General features: G+C 31.7%; 1 protein-coding gene across 1 annotated transcript; it reads left to right on the top strand.

Annotated features, from left to right (window-relative positions):
* Nucleotides 1–9,578: 9,578 nt before the first annotated feature.
* Nucleotides 9,579–15,483, top strand: LOC134686474 (uncharacterized). The gene is made up of 4 exons (XM_063546140.1): nt 9,579–9,811; nt 13,401–13,541; nt 14,321–14,425; nt 15,305–15,483. Exons 1-4 carry the CDS (start codon nt 9,761–9,763, stop codon nt 15,437–15,439), a joined length of 432 nt encoding a protein of 143 aa, XP_063402210.1. The 5' UTR covers nt 9,579–9,760; the 3' UTR covers nt 15,440–15,483.
* The last annotated feature ends 7,192 nt before the right edge of the window (nt 15,484–22,675 follow it).

The raw sequence follows: 22,675 nt of genomic DNA, 5'->3' as shown, positions 1-22,675 counted from the left end.
TCAGGTTATCATCGCTAGCATTACTATATATTCATCGGCGTTTCAGTGTAAATATTGACAAAGTAATAGAGAAGTTCGTTTCTGTCTAGACCCGAAGAGCACTGAGATTGTTGACAATTTTGAGTAAATTCTGAATCAGAAAAATGTGTAGTTTATGTTTTCAATTAAACATGATTTACTTTATTCAGAAGCTTTATTAATAGTTTTACATTCATAAATTTTTAATAAGTCCTATCTACATGCAGCTCCTCTTTCAACTGTCCTATAACTGAAAACCGAAAAAAAAAAAAATCTGCGTAAAAGGGTCCCAAAATTTTGTAGTTGCTTGCACATTGATCCTTTCTGGCTACGCCCCTGGGGCCCGCGTGCAAAGAGAAGCCACACTGTCAGCTGCATGATGGATTTTTTCCATTTTTGGCCGTACACCAATGTCACTCTCGAAAAACCAGTACAATATTAAACGCAGAATTTGAAGTAAAGAATTCACATACGGAACGCTGAAACTGAAATTTGAAATTCAAGCAAAATAAGAACGAAACAATTAAAGAGGTGTTTGACCAAAGTGAAGTTAAAACATATTTAAATCCATCTATAAGGGCAACTTTGTCCTCGAAAGTTGAATCTTACGTTTCTTCGTAATTTGTATGTAAACAACCTATTTTAAATTATCGATTTTTTGTTGTTGCCAGTGACAAATATTTCATGAATGTTCTGGAAAAAATTAGCAATAAATGCAACAGGGAGAGGGTGTGCATAATGACGACATATAAAACCTTTCAATTAGTTTGATTGAGGTCTGGAGCTGGCGTATGACAGTAACTGCTAGCCTTATGTTTAGTAGTCCTTTGTTATTTTATTATCATTGTCATGCATGTTAATTAGTTTCTTAGTTTGTTTCCTATTCTGACATAGGACTTGTATTTCCTATTGAAGTGCGTTTTACTGTTCGTAGTACTGTGTGTTTTTCATTCTTTATTAGATAGAGGTATAGAGGAGGGTTATGATATCACGAAACATGTTAAACCCCGCCGCATTTGTGCGCCTGTCCCAATCCAGGAGCCTCTGTCCTTCTAAGTCTTGTATGATTTTGATTTTAGTTCATTGTTATGTTTCGGAGTTTAGTATTACGTCTATAATCGCTGAACCAGTATACTTTTTTGTCTAGGGGCCAGCTGAAATACGCCTAGCACAACTTTTATTGCGACGCTATATTTAAGTATTCCTTCCGTATCATTTCTTGGAACTGAAATACATCATAAAAGGCAATTTATTATCATCATGCAATCGATAAACAAGAAAGAAAAACGTTTTAAGTTGTATGCCAGCCCACCGAGGCGCTTTTTCTGGATCTACCTTTATCAGGAACGTCAAAAAGGCGAATAATACTATATGGTTACTGCGAGTTGGTCATTTTTCACTGATACTTCTAAATGTTGGGCACTGGGAACACAAAATAGCTTTGAATTATTTATCTCAAACGGTAACCTTATATAAGAGATTTAAATCAACGTAGTTGATTCCGGTTTAAATAGGTTTAATTATATTTTTTTTTTTATAGATACACAACCTTAAAATTTCAGGATACTGTTATCCCGTGTGATGTCTAATATGTTTCATAAAAAAAAAACGACTTCTTCTTTTCATTATTTATTTTGTTATTAAGAATGATTTGATATATTTCATGCTTTTTATTTATAACTAAGAATAGTTCTTATCAGAGCCGTGTTTACATCAGTGATTACAGGTACCCCTCTTGTCGCCCCTTTATATTTTTGATATTTTAAGCAAACATTTAAAAAATTAAACTTTCAAAAAGTGAAATAATCAAAATTGCACATTAGGTTTAGTATTTTAAAAGTTTGATCAAGTTTCTAAAATATCAAATTTATAAACGATATTTAGAATTTTGATATTTTAATAATTTGGTTAAAATTTCAAAATTTCAAAACTTTAACACAATTTGAAATTTTGATATTTTAAAACTTTGATCAAAATTCCCAAAATCTAAAATGTCAAAACTTTTTAAAACTTTGAATTGATAAGTGTTACACGGACCGCTTACCACCAGACTTAAACAAATCTTTTACAGTCGACAGTCATTCATCCTCCTTACGGAAGAAATCATGAAATGGTTGACTGCTGTGTATTACTCTGCATCTCAGAAAACCACATATGGCAATTGCCGTTACCAGGTACTTTTTCATTGGCACTGGCTAAGGTTACATGGAAATGTAACAATGATTAAAAAAATATTGTTACATTGGAGACTAATTGCCGGAATACAGGGTTGGGTTAGGAATCGATTAATTACTTATGTAACAATAATATTTGTGTCTATGGTTACATTGCGTCATTGTTATATTAATGCACTACCAATGTACGCCAGATTTATCAAACTTAAACTTTCTTTAATTTTGTTGATGAACTTTTTTGTTGAAAAATTAAGAATGGAATTTCGATCACAAATTATCTGGACCCCCGACTCTGAAAATGCAAAAAACTGAGTCAACTAGTTTCAACATGTCGGCAAATGTTTACATCAAATGCCTTCACATTTGAAGTTTTTTAAAGTTTTAAAATTGTTTTTTATGCCCCATTTATGGACATAATGTTTTCTGATCTGTGTGTCCTTTCGTTAGTTTGTTCGTTCGTCCGTCCGTTCGTCCCGCTTCAAGTTGAATTTTTTGGTCAATGTAGTTTTTGATGAAGTTGAAGCCGCATCAACTTGAAACTCAGTACACACGTTCCCTATGATATGATCTTTCTAATTTCTATTCAAAATTAACATTTTTGACCCAAATTTTATGGTTCACTGAACATGAAAAATATAGTGCTGGTGGGGCATCCGTGTACTATGGACAAATTCTTGTTTATACAATTTCTCAACCGATTTTTATCAAATATGTGCTGCTTTCAGTTCTATACGTAGCAATTCAAGCAAACCGTTCATATAAATTATGCCGACATGAAATAAGTACGACGTTATTTATATAATGCATGTAAACCTAACACCAACACCTTACTATATAAACGATCCATATTTTTGTCAATACTTTCTCTGAGGAAACTTTGAAAATTTTGTACTTTAAAAGGGTTTCAAACCCTTTACATCGTTAACCTCTGAAAGAATGGAAAACATTTGTTTGTTCTTTTGCCTATGCTTTTTGTACTGTTTTGTGTTTTGATATTGCTTTAAGCAAAAGGGACTGCCGTGAAATATATTTTTGTCGAGACTTCCGCTTTAGTCGAAGAAACGAGACATGGCAATCATACAAATTTAAAATTAAAAATCCTATTATTCCGTATATTACTTCTAAATGAACTTAATTTTTCTGCCAGGATCACTGGGGTAAAGCTGATGACCGTAACTGCATTCACGGTCATCCCAAGATGTCGGATGAAAAATTAAGTCAGTATTTTTATTGTCTGTTAAGGTGTTTCTACATCATTTTCTGTGCGAATTTCAAACGCGCATTTTTAAACCAGTAATGAAACCTTCTATCATTATGGGTAGACTTTACATAGATAAATTCAGCCGTATAAGAAAAGCAAAATGAGAATGTTAAATTAATGTATGCCTTTTTGTGCTTCTTTGTTACATTTGTTGTTTATGTAGAGATATTAAGATGATAACACAATATTGACTGTTGTACCCCTATTTTTGACATTTTTACTCTTTGAGTATGTTTGTTTTGTCCATGCATCGTTGACAATTTAATGGAATTTGATGCGACTGTCATATAAGTGAGAGGTTTAGCTAGCTATAAAACCAGGTTCAATCCACCATTTTCTACATTAGAAAATGCCTGTACCAAGTCAGGAATATGACAGTTGTTACCCATTCGTTTGATGTGTTTGGACTTTTGATTTTGCCTTTTGATTTTTGATTTTCCTTTTTGAATTTTCCTCGGAGTTCGGTATTTTTGTGTTTTTACTTTTTTCTATATAAAGCATACTTTGATACGATGTAAATTTATAAAAGATTCACACGGAAGTCACAAATCTTTACCGAGGAACGTGTATAAAACGGGGATTTGGATTTGAAAAATTCGCTAGGATGACCGTAAATCGTAATCGAGATGACCGTAACAAGATTAGCGATTCATAACAAGGTTGACCGTAGTTGGTTAAAAAAGATGACCGTAAATTGTTAAGGATGACCGTAACTTTTAAAGGATGACCGTAACTTTTAAAGGATGACCGTCAATTCTAAGAAATATTCATATTTGTATTCATAACTGTTTGTCGAGTTTGTCTCATAAGGGGTTCGTTTAGCGGTTATAAATATGTTTAATTTATCAATTTCCTTTCAACTATTTGCCGTATTTAGAGTTTATGACAATGATAGTAAATTGCATATTTCTCGTTAACAATTAAATATTTAAGGAATGACTGTAATATTTTTTTCTGTCTATGAAGAAATAACATAATAAATTTGGTGCACACTGAATAACGCGCGTAGCGGGTTATTTAACAATGTGCATCACATTTTTTTTATGTTATTTCGAATAGACAGAAAAAATATTACAGTCATTTCTTATAACTTAATTCTAGATTCCATTTTAAACCATAGAAAACCATGAAAAAACGTTGATGACGTCACGCTCACATGACTAAATTATGTCTATGGGCTCAGAACAAAATAACGTCAGCCAATCAGGATTCAGTTTCTCTATTTATTTGTGATCATCTGCTTCTGACACGAGGAGGATTGCTGTAATTGCCTATCGCAGTCAACAGTATTTCCAATCAGGGTCCCAAAGCGGGCATTTATAAAATTACCAATAATGAAAGTATATGCAAAAACATTGTAAATTATATAACGTGACAGATATTATAATAGACAAATGACAATACATTTGTTTATCTGTATAGGAGACACGAATTCAAGGGACGGTGCTGTAGGATAAAATGTTGACTGCGATAGGCAATTACAGCAATCCTCCTCGAGTCAGAAGCAGCTGAACACAAATAAATAGAGAAACTGAATCCTGTCACTTATTTTTTTTTAAGCAACAATAACAAATTTTGCGAAACATGGAATATAAATCTGCTATTTGCAGTGTTTAACTACGAATATACACAACTCTTTTCATACAGTTGAGTTATCACAAGACAGCAGCCATAGTTACTTCTCTTGGGAATTTAAGTTAATGAAATTGGAACATGATTCAGATGTGAGATACATAGTGTCTGTATTCGTTACATTTTGTGCAATAAAAGAGAAAATGAACTTCATTTTCAATATTACCAGAATGACATTGCTGAAATACGATCTAAGGTTTGGAGGAGTACCCTGGTATCGTTCTATTTTAATCTGCAAATGGTGAGACGACACCCTCAATTTTGTTAATGATCTCCTACGCTAAAATTTTGTTATGATATTTATATAGATACTTTTCGAAACCATAATTATCATAAACTGTCACATAAGTGCGGGCCTCTACTTCTGATTTCTTGGTCAGTTGATCCTTCCAAAATTTGTATGCACGTCTCTTTCAATATTTTCCTGATGGTATTATATGAAATATTTTTCCCATCATTTAGATTTGAAAAACCAGGAAGAGTTTTTAAAATGTGTTGGAGAAAGCTATACCATGACGATTTATACTGAGAATGTAGAGATTTTAATGCTGGTATGCATCTTGTAATAAAGGAAATTATTCTTATATTTTTGTCTAAGCCAATAATTCAAAACAGACCTCACTAAATAAAAGTACAGTGGAAACGTCAAAGTTAAAATAAGGCTGCACACAATTTTTGTTTTTATTTGTGCCGACCAGAATGAATTTACAAAATTTACTGTGTAGCTTCACACAAGTTAAATTTGAATAGATTTTATCTATGCAAATTAGTTGGTTTCCATATCTTAATTTTGCTTAGTCCGAGATTACTCTGACGTCCGACGGCTGTTTAGCCAGACAAGCTGGGGCCGTGGGACGTCAGAGCTTGTCCCATATCAAAAAGTGGATATTTGCCCACCCAAAATAGATGCGCTACTTCCTCGCTTCTGGTGCCGACTGAGGGCCTTGGAATTATATAAATCGGGCATCAATCTCTTCACTTTTCATTTATCTCTTCATCTATGTAAGTTTCACCTACCTGCAAAACCTTTAATTTTCTATATTTTAACATTTTTCAGAGAGACCCATGATTTCTCCATTTTTGACTTTCACTTGACGCTGTTTATGCGTATTTTACGTCTTGTAAATGGAATTTTTACCAAACTTGGACAGAAGCTTCTAACAATTAAAAGATAGTATCGAGAGGAACATTTTATTGATTTTTTGGCTCATTTTTGTTGAGCCTGAGATTAACAGCAAAAGTAGGAGACACACTGGGTTCCGCGGAACCCTTACTTTAATGATTAACCTCAGTTATAAAATGAGATAATATTTTTGATGTTTGGTAAATAGGTAACAACGTTTTGACACATACATAATGTAAATAAAAGCAAATGCGAGGTTAAATACAGCAATAAACCAGCAATCCAACAACACACATTGTAAAGCAGTGTTATTTGCTGTTATTTACTTGTTAGATAAAAGTATACACCACTTTTCTCGTACAAGGGGTGAAATTTTGAGTAACCAACGGTATGTTAGCAAATAAATTTCTATTTCCAAAAAGCAACGATAGACATTATCTATTAACCAATCTCTGTTTCTTACCTTTTAAGAAATTACATCAAATTCTATAGAAATGCAACACAACTCAATATTGCAGTCCTAAGTATGAAATCGTTCTAATTATAATGGCATATTATTATTTTGAATTATTTCCCAAAACTGATTGCTCTAAAGATCACAAAAACATTTGATCAAAATTAAATATGTCAACAAAGGTTTTGATTTTGTAAATATTGCCGGTTTTTTTAATGATCATTCTGTTAAAGAACACATTCCTGGCTATTTTTATAATACTGAAGTCCGTCTAAATGTTATGTTTACAATAGTTATCAAAGGTACCAGGATAATGATTTAATACGGCAGACGAGCTTTTCGTCTACATAAGACTCACCAGTGACGCTCGGTTGAAAATAGTTATGAAGCCAAACAAGTACAAAGTTGAAGAGCATTGAGAACCCCAAATTCCAAAAAGTTGTGCCAAACAAAGGCAACAGTAGTATATCGCTGTTCGAACTTCATAAATCGATTGAGGAAAAAACAGATCCGGGTTACAAATTAAAACTGAGGGAAACACATTAAATATAAGAGGAGAACTACGACACAACAGAAACACAACATTAAAATGTAACACACACAGAAACGAAATATAATATAACAATGGTATATGAGGTTAAGGTAATCTATGCCTGGGATAAGAAAACCTTGAGTTTACACAAGATAGTTATAAAGTCTCCAAAAAATGTACAAAGTTGAAGAGCATTGAGGACCTCAAATTCCAAAAAAGTTGTGCCTAATACGACTAAGGAAATCTATGCCTGGGATAAGAAAATCCTTAGTTCTTCGAAAAATTTAAAGTTTTGTAAACAGGAAATGTATAAAAATGATAATATAATTGATATTCACCGAAGTGCTGACTACTTGGCTGCTAATACCGTCGGGAACGAAACGTTCACCAGCAGTGGCATCGACCCAGTGGTGACAGTGGTGTTAATAGTTATCAAAGGTACCAGGATTATAATTTTATACGCCAGACGCTCGTTTCGTCTACACAAGACGCTCAGTTCAAAATAGTTAGTAAGCCAAAACAAGTACAAAGTTGAAGAACATTGAGGACTCCAAATTCCAAAAAAGTTGTGGCAAATTTGACAGTTGTAGGTATTAAATTAATCCTACATTTAAATGCAGTAAAACATGTCTGTGTCATAAACTTATGTCTTGGGTATATCAAAGCACAATTATTATTTTTATTTGGGATTTCTATAGAATGTTTTGCAGATTAAATAAGGGGAGACATTTGATTGGTTAAATTCCAGTGATGGTTATATTCTTATTTGCAATGCAATGATATGTGATTTTTTTTCTATAGTACGGGACAGGATAAATCTTTACTCATGCCATTTGCCCAAGTATTTCTTTATTTGAATCAAAGATAAATTCTGCACATTTTTTTTTTTTGAAAAGAGCAAATTTAACAAAGACTAAGAAGGGGGAAATCAATGATGGTATTACAAGGAAAGACCCATCAACACAACATCTTATTCAAAATTTTAATAACACTTTAAGATATTTGGATAAAAACCCGAAATAATGATACGGGGTATGTTCTTCTCATATATTTTATGATGGTTTAATACTTTAAAACCCCTAACGGGTGGGTTTGTGCTTGATATTCATAAAATGAAGACAATCTTTCAATCTTCAATTGAGTTTTGAAGCTGACATGTCAGTAACTGCTAGTAGCCCTTTGCTAATGTAAATATAAATGTCATTTTGTGTAGTTTCTTTTGTTCCCTATTCGTTTTTTACATTAACTAGAGGTATGGAGGAGGATAGAGATATCGAAAACATGTTTAACCCCGTTTCATTTTTGCGCCTGTCCCAAGTCAGGAGCATCTGTTTTGTATGATTTTATTCTGCCGAACTGATTTTAAATAAAGCTAATACTAACAATGAACACTGCCTCTTGTTGGATCTTGCTATTTATATCTGTAACAGAAACATAAATACAAAAAAACTATGAAAAAAGTGATGATTTTTCATTTCCTATAGCTAATTCTTCAGTTTTAGATTGTTACGTACCCTCGTCACCATCTTATGTGTATGTAAAAACATATTAAAATTTTAATTTTAACGAAAGAAATCTTTGTATTACTGAAAAATTATTACACCAGGGTTTTCGATATCACAAATATGTCAAACACATTTACTAAATTTAACATCGATACAAAGACATCATTCGTAAATATAAATCAACATGCAAACGTTTTATACGGTTAAGTAATTCCCATCAACTCTTTTACAGTAATATTCTTTACAAAGGCACAAAAATATCGGTATTCACCTAAAAAGCGAGCCAAACGTTTAAACCGACTTCTTCAGAATGGATATAATTACGATACTATTGTTATTAGGGATTGCATACTTGGAATCAATATTGATTGACTCATAGGGTTTTGGATCAGATATAATCATATTCATTCTAAAACCAGTTGTTGTTCTCATATATTTTATGATGGTATGATACTAAACCCCTAGCAGGAGGGATTATGCTTGATGTTCATAGGATGCAGACATAATCTTTCAATCAGTTTAATTGAGGTTTAGAGCTATCATGTCATTAACTGATAGTAGTCCTTTGTTAATTTATGTATCATTGTCATTTTGCTAAGTTTCTATTGTTACCAATTCGGACTCTTACTTCGTTTAAACTGAGCTTTACTGTAGGCTTTGCTGTTTTTGAACTTTGTTCTACATTTGCTAAAGGTATAGGGGGAGGGTTGACATCTCACAAAACATGTTTGACCCGCCGCATTTTTGCGCCTGTCCCAAGTCAGGAGCCTTTTGTCTTTATTAGTCTTATTTTTTAAAACTTTTAGTTTATTTATATGTTTTGGAGTTAATTAGTATGACGTCCATTTTCACTGAGGTTGTACAATTTGTTTTATTTAGGAGCCAGATTAGGCTGCGTGATTTTCTCGCTGCGTTGAAGACCCATTGAGAGAGGGAGAGAGTACTTATAGACTATAGACGTCAGATTGTGTTAGATAAGCGGTATATTTACATATAATTATTATAAGGTGTATGCGGTCCATGAGATAAGCCAGACTAAACGTGAAACATAGTTCCAAAAAATGACAACTCAATATTTGTTTGGATTAACATTAGTAACTTTATTGATGCAGGTATGAGATTTAAAAATTATAGGTTTGTTGAAATATTTTGTATTAATATACATTATCTTCCTTTTTTGTTTTATTGCTTATCATAGGTATTAGTTTTGGTAATTGCGAAGGTCGTGCGGTGGCCTGTGTTTGTTTACATCGTTGTCCTATTGTATTTTGTGACTGGTTGTCTCATTGTCATTAGTTCTACGTCTTCATACAAGAGCACTTCTACACATATACATACTGAATGTAATAAGAAGCGTTTGTAATAAGTATATTTTGAACGGTTAAATTGTAGATGGTTTCATTCTAATATTACATAATTTTGTATACTGAAAATTTACTGGCATAATGAATGATAAAAGCATCGTCGATACCGAATCCATAGAAACATGCAGTTGATATTTTTTTTATCAGTACAATAAAATCTCAAAGTTGAAGTTGAATATTATTATTATTTCTGGATTTTCTTGATTTAAACCGAATCTTCTCGGCTCCTTCACAAACGAACATTCAGTTTGTCTCAACTAATTAAACACCAATTTTCCAGAGTTTTCTTATATTAGGCACCCGGATCAACAACATCGTAATCATAAGTCATTTAGTGTTTTTTGTTAACAGATGGTTCGAAATTAAAGAAAAGAATATACCTATGATAAATTGCAAGCATATTGTATACTGGTAAACTAACTTGAAGCTGACAAAAATGGGCAAATGATGAAAGAAGATATTTGTTTATGCATTTCATAAATATTCTTTTACGTGCCAGAAGATTTACACGGTCATACATATAAATGAAATGGAAAATGTATTAAATATTTAGAATTTAAATAAATACCCAATGTCGATTTTACATTAAAAACAATAAGATGTAACCAACAGAATCAGATTGGTAATTATTTGTTGACACATAAAACAAGAGAATTGATTAAAAACAAAAGTCAATGTACATGATTACTAAGTGGAGCAATTTATCATGTTTTTTCTTTGTATACATTGGTTTAATTCATTTTACTTTCAATTGTTATATCCTTGATGTTAAACTTAATATGTACACATGTTCAAAAACTAAATTCACAAAAATACTCCGAGAAAAATTCAAAACGAAAAGTCCCTTATCAAATGGCAAAATAAAATGACAAAAAAGAACACCAAACGAATGGACAACAACTGTCATAATCTTGACTTGGTACAGGCATTTTCAAATGAAGAAAATGGTGGATTGAACCAAGTTTTATAGCGCTGAACCTCTCACTTATATGGCAGTTGAATCAAATTATATTATATTGACAATGATTCGTGAACAAAATGTCTCAAATAATAAATATTTTTTAAACTGTTTACAATGTTTTTGGAATCGAAAACGGTTTGAATATAAAAAATGTCAATAAATATGTTAATCGAAATCATCCTCTAATTTTTGTATTCATCATACAAAAATCCTTACAATCTTTAAACTAGGCGTTTTGATCTTATAGTATGAATAAACAAAATACAAATCTTTGATACATATGTCGTAGTTCATGGTAAATCTATTTAACAAGAGGCAGTTTGAGACATTCTTTTAAAAAGAAGATACATAGAGATATCGATTTTTGACATATGTGCATTAAAAAAAACATGACATGATTTTAGGACACACAACCAGAATATTTGCAATAACCTTTATCCTTTACCTGGTCCGCTTGGAACAAAAACGTTTGGGAAACCATAAATATAAAATAGTAACGCATCGAAAGCAAAGGGTCCTAACACAGATCAGCGAAAAGTGTGTACCGCTCTTCCTCCTGAGGGAGTTGACAATCTGGGGCCTGGTTTTCGAAAGTATCTTATGACCAAGACATATCTTATGATGGTCTTCGGACATTTCATAGTCGTAAGATATGTTTTCAAAAGTGTCTCAAGTTACGATTTGTCATAACTTTTGTAGTAAACTTTTAACCCTTCGCGACATGACTTATGATGGTCTTATGATTGTCAACTTAATTGTTAAATTTTGATAACTTTCATGTATAATTTCATGTTAATTGCAATAAAAAATATTTGTTGTGTTGTTTCTCAGTTACCTAAATAGTAAAGATTTTAATTTTCTCAACTATGAGAATTAAAATTTGAATCTCCTGCGACATACAATTTGGAATTCATTTCTAACTCATGGTTTTGTATAAAAAAATATACATATTATTTCGTTCCTAGTATAGTTATTAGTAGTACTATATCAACGTATGTACATGTGCACGGGCATTTCGTTAAGCGGGTACTCGAGGTACCGAATCTGAAAAGTACTTACAGTTGAATAACAATTCATGTAATTATGATAATACACGAAAGCGAAGTTCAAGATTTATTATATATAACAAATTAAATTTAATCAAATTATCAACTCATATTTCAATTCCTTTTTGTATAAAATTAGATAATGAATATATATGTGGTGTACTAAAAAAATATTGACACTGTACATTTGTGGCATAACATCATGGTCACCAGTTAATTTTTATCTGTTTAGTATTAAATTCATATTAAGATCCATTTTGTTACATCTTGTGATCAATTTTATTTGTCAATCGCCAATGGCAGTCAGCAGGGTTAAAGAACATCAGTTGTTCGACCTGTTAGTCAAATACGTTTTGTTTAAATATACTTTTTCACTTTTTTGGTCTTTTGGAAAATGTTGTTTGTGCTGTTTTTTATACAACGAATAGTTTTTTTACATGCACACGTATGAAAATTGCGGTTTTTATCCAACGCAATAATAGGTTTGAACGTAGTTTTCAATTTAGACTAATAGTCAAATATATATATATATATTCAACTCGTGTAAACATCAACCCAAGAATGTTAGATCTTTAAATTTGCTTTCGCCGGGATTCGAACCCATGCTACTGTGATATCGTGACATCAAATCGCCTGCACTGCAGCCGTCACGCTAGACCACACGACCATCTGGGCTCTACAATAATAGCGCTTTCGCTGGCCGTGTGTTACCTTTCTCGTCAGTTTTAATCTAGCGGCGTACTACAGTATATGCTATATAAGGCATGAAGATGTTATTGTTACAGATCAGCTAAATTATCTATATGTATATCTCCGAGAATGTAATAATGAATATTTTCATACTTTTCATTTTCATTTTTGTATTTATCACTTTTTAATCATTATTCAAAATAATAGAAAATAATGTTCACTTATGACAGTCATAAGAGCATCATAACTATGACTCTCATGAGACAGCTTTGATTTACATCCTATGACATATCATATGATAGTCATAAGATGATCATAGAATATGTCCTAAGATATATCTTATGACATATCTTATGATACTTTCGAAGACCAGGCCCCTGAATATGAGTAAAATTGTAAAATCCTGTAAACTCGAAATTCAGACATAATGTATTAAAAAGTATTTAAAAACGGATTCACTAACTACATGGCTTATAGCACCTTCGAGTTTAAGATATGACAAAAATAAAATTGATTATAACTATACTTCTTTAAGTAAAATCACCTTATAGTATTTAGCAATTTTAGCAATGCACAATAGACGAATTGTATGAGAAATTATGAAAGGATAAAACCAGAATAACATTGATTTATTTTATAGTATGTTTCCTCATCTGCAACAACACAGACGACATTGAAGAGTATTTTGACGCATCCCACCACCCGTAAGCCTACTAGGCCTACTCCAGAACCTCAACTGTATGACGATATTTATTTCTCATACTCCAAATGGTCAGCAGAGGTAATACTCGGCTAAAAATCTTAGAATCAAATATTTAAAAGAACGTTTTGAAGGTAAAATAGGTTGAGAATAAAATTAACAAACACTACTGAAGATCAACAACGATTCTTTTATGGTAACAAAAACAGTGAAATAATAGCTGTTAAAAAAATCGGAACAAGAAAAACCATGAATGGACAATACCGCACAATAGAAAGGTAAAACATACTGAAAGAATGGTTAAAGTCTGCTGATATCAATTTTTCATGATTCTTAAAATATAAGAAACGTTTACAGCCACCATTGACTGACGAAAATGCACAATTTCTGTTTTCGTTGCGAAAAAATCAGTTTACTGATTCTGATATGTGCGGCTCGGTATAATGTAAACTAACTTATTTTCGAGTTAAAATTTAATTTCTTAGTTTTGAAATACTTCACTTTATAAAATAAAGAAAGATTCAAGTTTTACAAGTTCTCATTAGGACTTACTTTGAAATAAAGCTATTTTTGAAGGGATAAGAACATTCTACCATCGCAATTCTTACAGGTTATCTTTAAGTGTGATGGAAACATGACAACCAATTAACATTAAAATTGGATTTGATGTGCCCATTTCGACAAAAAATAATTTCAATTCTTTTAGAACTTGCCCACCAATCGAATGGTGAACAATCAGATAATATGTGCGGACTAACAAAATAAAAAAAGATACAACATTATTAATTATAGATTGGTGGAATACATACTGCTATTGAATCCTAAAACCTATTTTGAATGAAATATTGTTTCCTTTACAGCATTTACTAATGGCATGGTTTCACCGTAAGGATTGCTACGCAATGCCATTGTCTGAAACTGACATTCAAACTATTCAAACAACAGATGGTTTGTCCAAATTTGAGGTAAAGAATCAATAAAAAAAGGTTAAGAAATATTCTTATTATTAATACTCGATCTAATAAGAAAAATGAATATCTTTAAACTAGAATGTGTTTTGAAAAGATGACGTACGAAAATAATACAGTACTATCCATATTATCATTCATAAGAAAAACACACATATTTTGATTTTCCAGTGAATAAGATATAGTTATAACGAAAGATGTGGAATATAATCTGTGGTCAACTAACAAACGTGTATTCCACAAAGGTCCACCAATCAATGATAAGGTTCGAAAAAACTAAAATAAATATTATAAGCTTAACCACTGGAACCCTTGGTTTTATAGCCTCCCTTTAATAGGCAAACAAAATTTTAAAGAAATATAAGAACGAGACAAACTCCGCTAAAGAAAATGAAAATTGTGCTTACTTCGTGAGAAAAAAAACCTGAAATACTCCGGACAACTTTAGATAAAAGAAAATATAAAATATCGCTTTTTTGCACAGTGCAATCATCAATCACGAATTTGTTAAGCCGAAGGAAGAAATCGTAAAAGGAAATTATTTTGAATTAGTTTGACAACTGCTGTGATGGTCTCACTGAATGAGTATAGAAACGAATTGTCATAAAAAGAGAATAGATTTGTGGTTGTAATCAATGGGAATAAAAATTTAATATAGCAAAAGAGGTATAGCCTATAGGTAAAAAAGTATACCTGCCGTGACAATTTCATACCAACCAATCTGAGTCAGTAATGAGTTAAATACTGTAAATGAACATCGCATTTCAATCCCGATGTTGATAAAATATATAAATCGGAATTATTTGTTTTGTTAATTCATTTAAATGAATATGTAGCAAACACTTATCATAGCACTGTCCTTTTTTTTAATTTCAGATTTTTATGCTTGGTCAAATAAGAAGTAATAATTACTATCTATGGTCAGCTGACGATCTTGAAGTTCGAAGCCAGTCATGGGGAACGCAATGTAGAAAAGCCGGCGGGAAGATTTACAGAGTTTACTCAGTTTAAAGAAATTTATTCATTCTTCTGAATATATGATGATATGCTTCTTATTTTGGTGTTATAATTATCTTAATCGTAATTCGAATGGTAATGGTTTGGGCTTATCTTTTTAAAGTAATCTCAGCGTTTGAATAATAACATTTATTAGATATATCAAAAGTCTTTTGAAGTTTCTAATTTATAGCTTTGTGATCATATTGAAAAAAAAAATTAATGTGAATATAAGGTATTGCTTATAATTGTAAATTATATCTGATCAGCTTCTACCTTGTTTAAAGAAACTTTTAACCACAAAAAGAAGAATATATAAGCCTAATTATTATTATTCAATTTGAAATTCTTTACTCTGACTAACTGAAAATACAATAAATGGTCAACTAATGAATTATGATATTTAGGTTGTATCTTTATAAAAGATATGAAAACAATTACAGCGTTGTTTGCTATACTCTATAGACCCTGAAATATCAAGAATCAATACATTCTGTTGAATAGAAGCGACAAAGTTATAATTTTGTATTAAGACTCTTTCTTTTTTTGTAGAGTTATCACCCTTATCAATGAAAATCTTCATAAGAATTTGAAAATCATGATTTTTTATTGTTTTCCCCAAGTTAAATTTCATTATTACTGTGTATATTTGGGGTATAATGCTAAAAATTAAAACTTAAAAAATCTTCGGTTGCAACTACTTCAAGGTTAGGGTCAAATCTATGCTAGATTGACTGGACTCATTATAATCACATTATGTAAAAAAAAACCTATTTGATCTGCTATCAGTAATCCTCCAACCCTTTTTCGGACAAGAACACATTCATCCATACTAGATTTCGTCAAATGTTGTGTCAAAGCTTACGTCAATATCTCTTTCGAGGTTTTAGAAATATTTACATATTGGATCATCTGCATTATCTTGACAAAAAAAAGTTTTTTTCTGATCGCAGTGGTTTCTCATAAATGCCATTGTCTGAAACTGACATTCAAACTATTAAAAAAAAAGCTTTGAATATTGGCTTAACCAAGTTTGAGGTAAATTATACAAAACATGTTGAAAATGTCGATGGTATACCATATAGTGTTAATCTTCTTCTTCTTTACAAATAATTGATACAAGGGATTTTATTGTTTCTTTACGCATGCATGAGCCTTGTGTAGTATCTATGATTAGTTTATTTACACACAGACAATCTATAGTACACAAAGCACAACCTGAAAACTAAGGACTATTCAACACAAACCCAACCCAAAACTGGGTTGATCAAGGGTGCTATGGGAGTGTTAGCAGATCCAGCTTCCCATGGATTATATGCATCTGTTCCGGACCATGAGTATTCTGACCGTATGAGTATACGCGTATGGTCCAGTACCAGCTGACCATATGTTATTGGATAATATGGGTTAAATTTAAGCAAACAATTATCACAATCTTTATTTTCTAGTTTTACAAATGGTTAATATTACAATGAAATAAAGGCAACAGTAGTATACCGCTGTTCAAAACTCATAAATCCATGGAAAAAAACCAAAATCGGGGTAACAAACTAAAACTGCGTGAAACGCATTCAATATGAGAGGAGAACAACGACACAACATTAAAATGTAACACACATAGAAACGGACTAAGCATTAGACAATTTAGATTGATAAAAAAAATTCAATTGAATATTTGTTAACTGCATATCTGAATCATATTTCTGTACCTTCACCAAAGACGACAATTGATACCACAAGAAAGGTAACATTTTTTAAATTTACATGTTTGCAGTTCATGCATGTTCCTTTGAATTTGCATTTTTTTGTAAAGTTGCTAAATACAAATATTTTAAAACAATAGTCTCTCCACATTATGTTTATTTCCAGTATCTTCAATTTCAGAGAGCATAATTTTCATAATTCAATTAAAGTATTACTGATCGACAAGCTAAATACAAGAGGTTAACTTGAATTTAAGTTATGTTGATCTGCTATATTCATTTGTATCTAGTTAACTTGACAAACTTCTTAATATAAATCAGACCGTATGAGTATTTTGAAAAAGTACGAATATGAGCCAGACCGTACGCGTACGGTCCAAATACTCATACGATATGGAACACATCTACAGCAACTATTTATCAAATACATTATGATAGGAAGCGCAAGCCTAGATGCGGGTTATATCGTTTAGGTTATAAAAATAATTAAATTCATTGAAAATTCTTTGACAAGAAAACAAAAGGTACTACAAAAAAAACTTGAAAAGTAAAACTTGAAAATAGATATAGGAAAATGTGGTGTGAGTGCAAATGAGACAACTCTCCATCCAAATAACAATTTATTAAAAAAAAAATTAACCATTATAGGTCAATGACGGCCTTCAACACGGAGCCTTGGCTCACACCGAAAAACAAGCTATAAAGGACACCAAAATTACTTGTGTTAAACCATTCATACAGGGAAACCAACGGTCTCATCTATATAAAAAAAAAACGAGAAATGAGAAATACGTAAAAATTACACAAACAAACGACAACTACTGTACATCAGATTCCTGACTTTGATGCAAACATTTGCAGCGGGATTAAACGTTCTAATGGATCCAAACCTTCTACCTTTTTCTGAAACAATATCATAACATCACAACATAGAAAACCACATGATACAAAATATCAATTGGCAGGCCTAACTCAAATCAAAAAACGTAAATTAACACTTGCTTTACAGAATAATTTCAGTTGTATCAATTTTAGTATGTGTATTCTGCATGCTTGTGAACTCTGTTTATTTGTTTGATTATTTAATTGAGAAAATGTTTTTCATGGACAGTATTTCTAAGTGAACATATTTTTCATGGTGAAATATTGTCACATACAAAATTTCATAGTGAAATATTTACCCGAAGAAGGTGACAAAATTTCATGGAAAAGGACACCACTTCTTTATGAAATATTGTTCATTATGAAAAGTGTCCACGGACAATATTTAATGTAAAATTTTGTCCGATGGACAATATTTCATGGGGGATAGTAATTAAGGTTCCAAAAGTACACTACCATGTCCATCTGTGTTTGTGTATGATATATTTTGCATTGTATACATCTGAAAAGCTCAGAACTTTCCGCAGATTGTTATAGTTTGTTATTATGTTATACTGCTTATCCATTGTCCAGGATACAGGAAGGTTGACTAGAAAATAGTTTAACACCGTCACATTCTATATGTGCATGTCCTATGTCAGACGTCTGCATTTGAGTGGTTACAGTTTGTTAAATTTTATCAAATTTTTTGTTTGTTTATTGTTTCATGATTTGTGGTGTTGCACCACTGTCCCAGGTCAGGGGTAGGTAGAGAGTTTGGCGACCCACCACATTATGTGAGAAACTATACCAAATCAATAGCTTGAAATTAAGGGGTTATCGTCTTTGCTGTAAATCATATTTATTTAATTTATTCTTAAGTACACAATTCAGGCCGTTAGTTTTCTAGTTTGAATTGTTTTACATTTCTCATATCAGGTCTTCTTACCATTTTCTGAATATGTAGAAAAACATAATCGTAGCACTATTTTTGTCAAATTTCAGACTTTAATGCTTGGTCAAGTAGGGACTCACAATTTCTAATTATGGTCAGCTGACGATCTGAAAGAGTTTTAAGCAGATAGTTTTATTTATTTCTCTGACAAAATCACGAAAGGCTGCTTATTTTGATGTTATAGAAATTTAAACTTGAAAATAGATATAGGAAAATGTGGTATGAGTGCCAATGAGACATCTCTCCATCCAAAATAACAATTTATAAAAGTAAACCATTATAGGTCAATGTACGGGCTTCAACACGGACCCTGACACACACGAACAACAAGATATAAAGCCCTTAAAGGGCCCTAAAATAACTGTAAAACCATTCCAACGGGAAGACAAACGGTATATTCTATAAAAAAAACGAGAAATGAAAAGTACATTTAATGTTTGGACATATATTTTAGGAATAACATTTCGAAAATATATTTTAAAATACTTTTTCTAGTATGTACAATAAAATTTCTGTAGGGTCTATTATCAAGACAGATAAAACCAGGGCAAAAATTTATAAAGTTTCTAAAAATGATAGAAATGATCAGTAACATGTAATAAAAAAATCTCCCAGGAAAGTTAGATATGGCATTTTTGCACCAAAGGAAAATGATTTGGAGCTTCTTCAATGACATATACGTTTACAAAGTAATCTAGGAACAAAACAAGCTGATTGTTTTGGTTGATTTTTGTACCATATTAGAGTAACAGCTAATAAAGTAATAAATAAAATTTGCAATGTAAAAAAAATGATTTTTGTACTCTCGAGCCTCCTTAATATTGTATCCAGATTGACAACAAATTTTCCTAGCGAGTATAATCTACAAATCTCAATCGTTGTCTTGAATTTAAATACATTTTGGATGTGGTAAACCTCTGTCAGGCACGGGTTATAGAGCAACAACATGAATGTTAAATTTTAGGTACAGAACTATCTAATTATAACATTTCACGGCATGTCTTCATTCTTAAACCTAGTAACCTATAGAAGATAAAAATAAAGACATACTAAGTTTGTATACACTATTTAGTTGTGTAGTACCTATAATTGTACTTATCAAATAGGCCAAATGTCAAATTCAGTGCTTTTAAAAGTCTTGTACTTGTTCCTGACCTAATTTATATATTACATATCACAGAACTCAGTGAACAATATATAAACTGTTATATTATATGTATATGTACGAAAAGCAAAAGATTTCAATTAGAAGTAAATTCATCATTTTGCATTTTTTGATTAGTATCATTTAAGACATTAACAAGTTATGAACATCAGTATACTACATCTATCCTTTTTTAGTCTTGTTTCTAAGTGATCATATGATTTATAAATTTTTCTGATCATTTGAGAGCATATTTGAACCGAAGGGATAGTCAAACTGACAATATCGTATTATAAACCAAAAACGACATAAAAAAATATACAAAACAGAATACACAATTCACAACATACAGAACAGAAGGCTAAATAACAACACCAATAATAAGGGTTAATCGCACTGGAAGGGTGAGCAGATGTTAAACAGCATACGACACACGCCGATTTAATCCTATTAAGCGTTGATGGGTTAAATTAAGTGTTACAGATTTAATATTAATAGAAGATTGTGAGTTGTCTCATCTGACCCCAAAACATAGAAAAAAAACCTCAATAAACCATCGGTCAAATAAATGTTTTAGCACTTAAACTGACCACAATGTGAAAAGTTAAAAAAAGAATAATGTATTTCATGACAAAAGATAGACAAGATTGTTACGGTAAACAAAATCACAGATATTGAAAAATGTACAGAGAACAACACTTAACAAGAGCAACACATACCCCTTTTAAAACAAACTAGGGTTATGGTATGTCATCCAGCAGGGTAGGCCAATCATACTACACATGTGGCACATATCCGTCATCATTTATGAAACCTATATGCAATAACGGTCAACTAATTTTGTATTGCTTCAGTGAAATGTTCGAAGCGATGATTCAATTTTACCACTTGTGTTTCTTGGTTCAATAGCTTCCTTGTTAGCAGCAGGCCTCTATTTATAAAATCATGATAAGAATACAAGCTTTGGAATATAGTATCAAATGGGATATTTATACTCAGTATGCAGGCGCTACTGAAATATTGCTATAAAGACATGTTAAATTTACAATTTTTGTTGTTGTCGAATAGATTTGTTCCCAATCGACCCTGCATGACATTTTCTTGTTTAAATCTAGTTAACAAATTTATGTGACGTATATAATTGTTCTGACGTCGGACACTCAAGTAGATCCATGTGTTCGTGGATAGGTTTTTGTGTCCTGTTAAATTGTTCCTTTTAAAAGTTTTGGATTCTCATAAATTCTATGTATAACTTTTGGACTAGTTTGATTTCTGTAATTTATTCTTACATACTTTTGATTTTTTAACCCTGTCTGCGCTCATTGCCTATGTAAAATTTAAAATTGTTTATAATCCAGGTACTTTGGATAACTATTGTATGCACATTGAACGACAAATTTATGTGACGTCTATAATTTTTCTGACGTCAGACACTCAAATCAATCCATGTGTTCGTAGATAGTAGATGTTGTTGTGTCCTGTTAAATTGTTATACGATGATGACTGATGTTCCCATATTTTGACTATTTTATTGATTGTGACTGTTTATTTAACGCATCATGTAAATGTAACGGAATTTGATGAGACTGTTATTAAAGTGAGAGGGTTAGCGCTATAGAACCAGGTTTAATCCACCATTATTTACATTTGAAAATGCCTGTACCAAGTCAGGAATATGACAGTTCTTGTCCATTCGTTTTTGATGCGTTTTGTTTTTTGATTTTGCCATGTGATTATGGACTTTCCAAATTGATTTTCCTCTGAGTTCAGTATTTTTGTGATTTTACCTTTTAACTGTATATGTTGTATCCTTTTAGTTCAAGTTTGATGAGTAGGACACGTTCAACATAGTCTGATAATGGAAGCTTTTTGTTTTAATCTTTATAATATAAGAGGTCCTGTATTAAGTCAGCCTTCACTGCTTATTGCTTATATCGATTGATTGTTGTAAAACTACATCATCCAAAAGTAATAAATGTGTTGTTCCTGTGGATTCATCTTTATATTACCTAAATGAATAAAACCATGACTTCTCAACCATATTTCCATGATATATCCCTCTGGTATCTTTCGCCCCTTTCTTATAGTAAAGAGCTTTAACAAGAAAAACTTAAAACTTAAAACATTATTCAATGAATTTTAGAACTGATAGCGGTCCGATGAACCAGTCAGACGGACATCTAAACCTTATATTCATGAGATAGTCTGATGCAGCTATTGAACCATGTTTGACGAATTCATCTCACCATTAATACATTTCTAGGAATATGATTGGTTATTAGCAAGCGCGCGGAGATTGTGTATCCTTCATATTAGGCAGGTTGCCAGGTCTTATTTAAATGCACGGTTGGTAATGGCGTAACGTCCCTTTATAAAAACAAAACAGTACTGAGAAAAAAACTTGAAGGTTTTAACAGTCGAAAAAATTGAGGATGGACGATTGAAATAAATCATAAAACACATTTAAAGCTGACAATTTATTGGTTGTATTTGTTTTTGTATGATCAATGGAGTAGTTTCTTAATGCTAACGATATTGAAGACTTGCTCACTTTGGGTCATTCGTCTAAATACCCCATGTTAAGATGG

This window comes from Mytilus trossulus, chromosome 10, assembly GCF_036588685.1.
Source record: "Mytilus trossulus isolate FHL-02 chromosome 10, PNRI_Mtr1.1.1.hap1, whole genome shotgun sequence".
Classification (NCBI taxonomy): domain Eukaryota; kingdom Metazoa; phylum Mollusca; class Bivalvia; order Mytilida; family Mytilidae; genus Mytilus; species Mytilus trossulus.
This window is presented reverse-complemented; position numbering and strand designations above follow the sequence as displayed.